This window comes from Coenobita brevimanus, chromosome 28, assembly GCF_032717465.1.
Source record: "Coenobita brevimanus isolate Jiangsu-jjx chromosome 28, ASM3271746v2, whole genome shotgun sequence".
In the NCBI taxonomy this organism is placed as follows: Eukaryota; Metazoa; Arthropoda; class Malacostraca; order Decapoda; family Coenobitidae; genus Coenobita; species Coenobita brevimanus.
The window spans coordinates 3,372,030-3,382,413 of NC_136981.1; the positions used below are offsets into that span (position 1 = coordinate 3,372,030).

General features: G+C 39.1%; 1 protein-coding gene across 1 annotated transcript in view; it reads left to right on the forward strand.

Moving 5' to 3' along the window:
- Positions 1-4,533: 4,533 nt before the first annotated feature.
- LOC145394691 (neither inactivation nor afterpotential protein G-like) overlaps positions 4,534-10,384 on the forward strand; it is a 27,088-nt gene continuing 21,237 nt past the window's right edge. Inside the window, exon 1 of the mRNA XM_080268467.1 lies at positions 4,534-4,675. Within this exon, the coding sequence (XP_080124593.1) occupies positions 4,579-4,675 (97 nt within the window). The 5' untranslated portion in view covers positions 4,534-4,578. The remainder of the gene's footprint in view (positions 4,676-10,384) is intronic.

Sequence of the window (10,384 nt, forward strand, 5' to 3'; positions counted from 1 at the left end):
CTCAACAACGTCCAGCAGGTAACTAAGGTGAGGAGGTGAAGATTGTCTGTTGCCGCGACTCCTACAGTGCAGCGGTGCCACTTCTCTTGTTTTTATATCACCATTTCTCCGAACCTCCGGAGAAGGAATGGAGTGGTGCCGTGTGCAGGAGAATAAATGAGGAGAGGGAGGGAAAGTAGCGTAAAACAGAGAGGCACAGGAAGGCAAGAAAAGGGGGAAAATAATCCAATATTCGACTTCATTCATCCCATACCCTAGGAAACCAGTACAAGATTTGACAGACGCAGATAATACGAAAGAACTGGTTGCACTATAAACTTAATTTCTTCTTTAATTAGAGAGTAAAGGATGTGTAACTGCTTCCAGACATATCCGCTTAGGGGCAGCCTTGTCAGTGCCCTTTATGACCTCCCCCAAGTATGTGCATGGGAGTGATTATTCTGTTATTCTCAGTCACTAGCACATTAACCCGTCTCCGCCACACCGTCACCCCTACTCCCATCTTTTCCTCCATGGACTTTGTTTTTTTACCCATTGATCCTATATTTCCACTCGGGGCTCTATCTCCCAGGCACAGATCCCCATGAACCTATTTCTCTACATGGACCTATTAACCCCATGGACCTATTCCTCAATGGACCTATTAACCCATGAACCTATTACCCAATGGACCTATTAACCCTATGGACCTATCCCCCACTGGACCTATTAACCCCATGGACCTATTAACCCTAGGGACCTATTCCCCAATGGACCTATTAACCCCATGGACCTATTAACCCCATTGACCTATTCCCCAATGGATCTATTAACCCCATGGACCTATTAACCCCATGTACCTATTCCTCAATGGACCTATTAACCCCATGGACCTATTAACCCCTTTGACCTATTCCTCAATGGACCTATTAACCCTATGGACCTATTAACCCTATGGACCTATCCCCCAATGGACCTATTAACCCCATGGACCTATTAACCCCATTGACCTATTCCCCAATGGACCTATTAACACCATGGACATATTAACCCCAATGGACCTATTAACCCATGGATTTATTCCCCAATGTTATGGAAAGGGTTTAGAGCCGTAGTATTTCTCTCTCTCTCTCTCTCTCTCTCTCTCTCACCAATCAGCGTACGATGTCAGAGGTCGGATTCTCAAACATTTACAACCACTTCCTTGTCGTTTTCCAGGAATAACTAGATAAACGCAGGATGATTTTGCAGTCTCCCCTATCTTTCAAATAAATAAATAAATAAATAAATAAATAAAATAACGTAACCTACTATAATTTTTCTCTCGTAACTAAGATTTCTTTTTGTAGGAGGAACAGTGGGCATGGGAAGACGGTACAGATCTTCCTGCAAAAACATACCTAAGTTATGACTGAAATAATAGAAAAATTGTTCCAGAATCTCACTCCTGGACAGTATTCCAGGTGGCATAGGAGACTTCGTAGTACATGTTCCTTAGCGATTTATTTTGGACATTAGCACATTTTTGTCTCTAGCATTACTGACAGCAATTGTACAGATATTGAACTGATATAAACAGCCCACAAGAAAATAGCAGTGTGTTAAAGACATACAAATCGCCGAAGACATTGCTATGAATCCAACAGTACCGCCGAGAACAGCCCAAAAGCAGGGTAGGCTATAATACTCTTAACCTATCCATGAGCTAGAGAACTCTAACAGGTTCTTTCTAGCTATCTGCAAGCTATTATAAGGTATTCAGTTAAGTGACAAAAAAAGATTTGATAAGGGAAAATAAATCCCTGAGGAAAAGGCGTTAGGTAAGTTCAGAAGTGTCTATATTATATACTGGCTTTAACTGTTTTATATATATATATATATATATATATATATATATATATATATATATATATATATATATATATATATATATATATATATAATTAGTTCATTTTATACAAGCGGGGATTTATTTCTTGTTTACAGCTTATTTCCCAAAGCTCAATGCCTCAATGGCAGAATAAGACAATACTACAGGTCAATATCCTTCCCGCAGAACTTCTTCGTGACTAGCGCAACATTTATTGTGTTAATCTCTTGTTTCAGCTCAGTATTCACGATTGAGAGATGACAATTTGGCGCCTAGTTAAAGTGAACAGAGTAAAATAGCGACAGTTTGCTTCAGTTACATAAAAACTAAGCCAATGGTGATGCACTTGGCCCTATCAACACATTCAGACTCCTATGACTCACTCTCAGCTCAGTAAAATCGTTTAGCTTTAGCTGGAGAGAGTTACTAGAGTTGTATCGATCATGAGGGGGTTTATTTTGACAGTATTAACGCTCAGTCTCCTATGGTTCACTTTCAGTTTAACTAAATCGTCGAGCGAGGGCTGGAAGAGAATACTAGAATTACACCGACAAAGAGGGTCAGCATATACGTTTTCTGTTATTAAATGGGTGACAGAAAATTGTGTAATGCAGGGGTACCTAAACCTTGTACCATATCAGAACAACACCACATCACCACACCACCACACTATCACATCATCACACCACTTCACCACACCATCACACTATATCACATCATCACACCACTTCACCACACCATCACACTATATCACATCATCACACCACCACACCATCACACTATCACATCATCACACCACTTCACCACACCATCACACTATATCACATCATCACACCACCACACCATCACACTGTATCACATCATCACACCACTTCACCATCACACCAACACACTACCACACACCTTCCATACCGCTACAGTACAACATACTGTACACTACAACAACCACACTACCGCTCCATCTCACCACCACACTGCCACACTATCACACCTCTAATTTACCGCACCATCACGCTACCATTACTACCAACATCACAGTTACTGACACTACCACAGATATATAACATTACCACAGCTGCCAACAATACTATCATACTACCACCGCATAGTCCCACAACTACTATCAGTACTAGCACAACTACAAACTGTAAAGCATTCAGAGAGTGCATACCCCCGACAACGCCAAAATAATTTATAATTTGTAAACCGACGTCCATCCAGCTTCTATGGCGGAGGTAATTAATTCTACGGTCTCTCTCTGCCCTGTTACACCATCTCAGAGAAGGCATACCTCCGATTAAGCCATTAAGATTTATTATTTATTTTTGCACCCTGATCCGGATCCACCTCAAAATCCAATCAACTCTTCCTTGACCCTCCACTCACCGATTAACTAAAATTCGATACCAACTATTTGAGATATCTAGGCCACTGAGAGAGAGAGAGAGAGAGAGAGAGAGAGAGAAGGCCCTCGGAGGTAAGAGAACTGCAGCGTATTTTCTTTTATTTCTTTTTAATTTTGCTAATAATAGACAATTTTATTCAGCTGGGAGACATTTCTAAGTTGTTTGAGACCGTGACGACGATTACTGTTTTATTTATTATTATTATTATTATTATTATTAGTATTAGTATTAGTATTAGTATTATTTTTGTTCTTGTTGTTGTTGCTGTTGTTATTTTTTCATTATTATTATTATTATTATTATTATTATTATTACTGCTACTCCAGTTACTACCACTATTACTACTACTACTACTACTACAACTACTTTATTATTATTATTGTTATTATTATTATTATTATTATTATCATTATTATTATTATTATTACTCCTGCCGAGAGAAGATTTCATTCACCATGGGAGGAGCCATGTCGTACAGAAGGGGTTAAACGAGACCATAGTTGAGAGAGAGAGAGAGAGAGAGAGAGAGAGAGAGAGAGAGAGAGTGACGTAACGGAGGAAGGAAGGAGGGGTGAGGCAATGTCGAGGTAATCAGTGTGGGTTAGGTAGTGCACCGGTGTGGGTCTCTCTCTCTCTCTCTCTCTCTCTCTCTCTCATAATGATTAGTGTGTAGTTTTCTAAATGCTTCTGCCTATCACTCCTTGAGCTACCTATCTATCTATTAATATTTATGTAGATAGATAGATGGACAGATAAATAGATAGACTGATAGATAGATATGTGATTGTGTGTGTATGTATATATATAATTTATTTGAATAAATATATACATAATTTATTTAAACAAACATATAAATAAATTATATATGTATATTATGTATGTGTGTGTCTTAGTTAATGTATCTATCAACTCTCTCTCTCTTTCTCTCTCTCTCTCTCTCTACGAATCTGACAAATTTATCCCTATCTAACTCTCTTACATTCGCTTACCTTATTGCTGTGTGTATATCTATTTACCTCTTCACTTATTAAATATCCACGGAGTAGTGCCAGTAACAGTGGTAGTAGTAATAGTAGTAGTAGTAGTGGTAGTAGTAGTAGTAGTAGTAGTAAAAATAAATTCCAGCTCATTCTTCTGACCTTTTTTGACTTCCAGACGAACAGTTGTTGATCCTGGAAAGAAAAATCAATTAAAAAATGTAAAAGAGATACGAACCGAAAAAAAAAATAGAGGAAACTTAAAAAAAAAAAATAATAATAATAATACAAAAAAAAACAGAAAGGAAGGAGCGGAAGTGCGTGAGAAAATTCGAGAAACAATAAAATGGCACAAGTTCAACCACAACCACCACAACCACCACAGCGATCACCACAACGACTGCAGCGTGATTCGGGAGGGAGCATAAATCTGCCAAGACTAGGTGAGGCATATCTGCAAGTTGGTCCTGTCCGTCTGTCTCTCACCAACAATTTTCGGACATGAGAGGTTTTATTCCGGTAGATTTTAGAGATTTCGGGGATGGCACACCACAGCACTAGCCACCACACCACAGAGTACAGCATATCACTCTCTCACACCACACCACAGCACACTATACCACACTCTTTCACATCACACCACACCACACCAACTTCCAATCCCACACCACACCACACTACACCAACTTCCAATCCCACACCACACCACACCAACTTCCAATCCCACACCACACCACACCACACCATCTTCCAGCCCCACACCACACCACACCACAAACCAAAGAGTTCTGAAGCTTCCTCATCTAATACCTCTTCACATATAAACTCCTTCAGTCTATGGATCGTTTTCTCCTTTGAATTAGAACACCATGGATTAATTTTCTTCACCTTGAGGGCTGTCTCTTGTAGTGAGGTGTTTTTTCGGCTATGTGTAATCTGTGCTACTCTAAATTTCTCCCTTAAGATTAATTCAGTAGTCTAGAAGTAGCAAGAATGAGCCAAGAATGGGGTTAAGGTATCAAGAATGAGCCAAGAAAAGGGGTTAAGTAGCAAGAATGAGCCAAGAAATGGGTTAAGTAGCAAGAATGAGCCAAGAAAAGGGGTTAAGTAGCAGGAATGAGCCAAGAAAAGGGATTAAGTAGCAAGAACGAGCTAGGAACGGGTTTAAGTAGCAAGAATGAGCCAAGAAAAGGAGTTAAGTAGCAAGAATGAGCCAAGAAATGGGTTAAGTAGCAAGAATGAGCTAGGAAAGGAGTTAAGTAGCAAGAATGAGCCAAGAAAAAGGGGTTAAGTAGCAAGAATGAGCCAAGAAAAGGGGTTAAGTGGCAAGAATGAGCTAAGAATGGGGTTAAGTAACAAGAATGAGTCAAGAAAAGGGATTCAGTAGAGAGAATGAGCTAAGAAAGGGGTTAAGTAGCAAGAATGAGCCAAGAAAAGGGATTAAGTAGCAAGAATGAGCTAAGAAAAGGGTTAAGTAGCAAGAATGAGCCAAGAAAGGGGTTAAGTAGCAAAGATTGAGCCAAGAAAACGGTTAAGTAGCAAGAATGAGCCAAGAAAGGGGTTAAGTAGCAAGAATGAGCCAAGAGAAGGGGTTAAGTAGCAAGAATGACCTAAGAATGGGGTTAAGTAACAAGAATGAGCCAAGAAAAGGGATTAAGTAGAAAGAATGAGCTAAGAAAGGGGTTAAGTAGCAAGAATGAGCTAAGAAAAGGGTTATGTAGCAAGAATGAGCCAAGAAATGGGTTAAGTAGCAAGAATAAGCTAGGAAAGGAGTTAAGTAGCAAGAATGAGCCAAGAAAAAGGGGTTAAGTAGCAAGAATGAGCTAAGAAATGGGTTAAGTAGCAGGAATGAGCCAAGAAAATGGGTTAAGTAGCAAGAATGAGCCAAGAAAAGGGTTAATCTGGCCTTGAGAATCAAAAATTAAATTCCAGTTACTGACATCATTATTAAAACACACGATGAAAAATAAAAGAAGCATGACAGAAGAAGAATGCCAAAAAAGAAGCATGATAGAAGAATGCCAAAAATAAGCATGAGCAAAGAAGAATGCCAAAAAAGAAGCATGACAAAAGAAGGGTAAAAGAAGCATGACAGAAGAAGAATGCCAGAAAAGAAGAATGACAAAAGAAGAATGCCAGAAAGGAAGCATGACAAAAGAAGAAAAGTGCCAAAAAAAGAAGCATGACAAAAGAAGAATGAGAAAAAAGAAGCATGACAAACAAGAAGAAAATAAGCATGACAAAAGAAGAATGCCAGAAAAGAAGCATGACAAAAGAAGAATGTCAAAAAATAAGCATGACAAAGAAGAATGAAAACAAGCATACCACTTTCCCAACTACGATATATAAAATGGCAAGCAGTCTCATCTTTCACTTTCACTCTTGTTTTAAAGATAGGCCGGGATAAATCGGTGGTTTGCCTACGTTACGCCTATGTGACGGAGGAGGGAGGAAGAGGGGATAAGAGAGAAATATTTACTCAGGTTTTAGTGATACGGTCCTGTGCGTTTTTCATGCGGCCGTGTTCTCGTTAATATGGGAGATTTGGCAACACTACTTCCTCAGCCTATCTATCAGTCTATCTATCTGTCTGTCTGTCTATCTATTTATCTATCTATTTATGAAGGGCCATACCAATCTCCTATGCCAATGACAACGTAGGTCACAATCATTATTCTCAACATCATTTTCAGTGCCATCAGTAACACACGTCTTTGCTATCATCATCATTATCATCATCATCATCATCACCATTATCATCATCGTCACCATCATCATCATCATCACCATCATCGTCATCATCATCATCATCATCACCATCCTCACAACTTGTCACCAACACCCTAATCCCTGAAACAGTGTCTTTAAAAAAATATAATAAAGTAATACCCTGAGCACTCATAATGCCGTATCAGCCTGTGTGCGTAGGGAGAGTGATAGCTAGCATTAACCAAGTCCCATGCTAACCAGGTACGAATAAAAAAAAGAAGCCTTTATAGTGGGAGCAAGGCATATGAGACTGGAAGCGATATATTGGCTATGTCTGCGTATATCTGAAAGCATATTTAAGGGTGTATATAAGGTATGCTAATATATGAAGGGGAATAATACTAGTACTCTATTTAAATGACCTCCGAGGCTGGATTTGAACCCGGGTATTATTCTAGGGAAAGTTTTAAAAGTTCTGTCCGGGTCTTTCAATCAGTAAAGTCACAGATCCATAAACGTAGCTTCTCAGGAGGGTCTCTCTCTCTTTCTCTCTCTCTCTCTCACACACACACACACACACACACACACACACACACACCCATACAAGAGGGGTCCTTAGGTCATACTGCAGTGTTAAGGCTTCTTGGAATAACAGATGCAGAAAAGACAGACCGAGAAAGACGAAGGAATTATTGGTTGTTTAGTAGACTGATTTGAGAATTTTGATACAATACAACTACTACTACGACTACTACTACTACTACTACTACTTCTATTACTACTACTACCACTGCTACTACTATTACTACTACTACTACTTCTATTACTACTATTACCACTGCTACTACTATTACTACTAGTACTACCATTAATAATCATAATATAATAATAATAATAATAATAATAATATAGATATAGACATACACATAACTATACACAGTTATACATTTGGATCTTCTTTCACATACACACCAACCTACATACACATACATGTGCGTATACACGAAGATACGCACACATAAACAAACGCACACTGAAATACACACGCACAGGTACGCATATACTAACACGCATACGGATATACACGTACACACATTCACTAGGCCTATTCACACACACACACACACACACACACACACACACACACACACACACACACACACGTACAAACACACGCCGACGCACACACACATACACACACGTACACAAAACACTTACACAGACACACACACGCACACCTTTCTCTCTCTCTCTCTCTCTCTGTATTATACAACCACAGCCTCCTCACCCGTTACTATGGAAACCAAGGCTGTGTAAAGAGAGAGAGAGAGAGAGAGAGAGAGAGAGAGAGAGAGAGAGAGAGAGAGAGAGAGAGAGAGAGTAGTTAATAACCGTGTATGTGGATGACACTGACACGATCCACACACACACACACACACACACACACACACACACACACTATACTAGGGCATGCAAATAAATGCACAATATTGCCAGTGTTTGCCATCATCGTCATCACCATAATCTTCATCATGTTCATCATCATCATCATCATAATCATCATCATCATCATCATCACCGTAACGATAACCCCTACCATCATCATCATCATCATCATCATCATCATCGTCATCATCACCCTCTCTGTAACAATAACCATTACCATCATCATCATCATCATCATCATCATCATCATCATCATACTCATCATCATGCAAAAACCATTACCATCATCATCATCACCATCAGCATCCACATCGCAATCATCATCATCATCATCACTTATACCTTCATCATCGCTATAACAATGAATCACTTTATACTTGTCATTATAATAATTACTATAATCCAGTAATGTAACTACTCCCTATTCAGTCGGTCCCTGACACCTTTTCCTAGGCGATTTTCTTTATTACACCTTACTGTCCTCTTCTCCGTGATATAAATCCTCCCAATATCGCCATTTTCTGCATAAAAATATCGTATACCCACATCCAAAAATAAATCGCTACGGAAGAGGTGTTACGGAGTTTTCTTAACCGATGAGATACGGGGCCTAGATTTTGTGTCTAGCTGATCTTGAATCTAACCTAAAATCAAATAAAATAACTCCCTAATCCCGTTCACTAAAACGTAAATAACATTGTGTTTTACCGTAGAGAGCGAGGCATTTGTCGACACGTAGCAATGTTTCGAAGCTTGATTGGTTTGAGAAGTGATACCTTGATACATTTTTCACTTGTTTTGTAAAATGTAGGGTTTCTTTTGTGACGCTGACGTACTTACTGCCCCGCGATTTATTGGCAACTGTCTAATATCTACAGTACATGAGATTGGGAAGTTCATGGCTTCGTATGATTCGAGATTTTGGATGCTTCATTGATTTTCCGAGTGTTGGTAATAAATGTGTGTAACATGAGTATCATATTAATAAGGAATATCCATGAATATTTTCTCTTCTAGCTTACCATACTGTTTACATAGTTCATATCACTATCTGTCTATCTTTCTATTTATTTACCTGTCTGTCTATTAACCCTAACTACCTATCTGTCTGTATATCTGTCTATCCATCCATCCATCCATCCGTCATTCTGTATAATATATATTGATCGCCAGACACCTTAATCTCATAAAGGCTGACCACAAACGATGGGGTGAAGTATATGAGGGAGAGTGGGTGTTTGCGAGTAGGAGAGAGGGCAGAGAGATGACAGAGTACATCACCACCACCTCCCTAACCTACACCCCATTTATACTACCGAGAATCCGTCATTAATTAACCTATATAAATAACACGAAAATTCCATGGAAGATGATAATTTGGGAATACACTTCAGGATAATTTTTACACGTTTTTTATTTACCTGAGATTATACATAGAAACCTGAGAGTGTTCATACTGCAAGGTGGGGACAACTCTAGCACTCTATTGATTCTAAAGACGATTTTATTCAGCTGAAAGTGAGTCATAGGAGCCTGAAAGTGACGAAACCTCCTTCCCAGTATGAGAGAGAGAGAGAGAGAGAGAGAGAGAGAGAGAGAGAGAGAGAGAGAGAGAGAGAGAGAGAGAGAGACGAAAGGAAATCCTATCCAAAACTCTGCCAAACTGAATGGGCCACACTCTCATTCACTCGCAGTTCAAGCTCCCGGAATCCTGACTCCACCATACAGGCATACACATCCTCACTTATATATCTCTTTTACTGTCGCCAAAGTTAATGTAATTTATATTATTAACCAACGATATCTTTCCGCTCACTCCATCTGTCTGTCGTGTACAGAAAAAAAAAACAATAAGTAGATAGATAGACAGATAAATAGATAAATAGATAGACAGACAGATAGATAGATAGATAGATACATACATACATACAAAGACAGACGGACAGACAGACAGATAAACATACTTTTGGCTCAGGAGAGAGAGAGAAAAAGTGAGA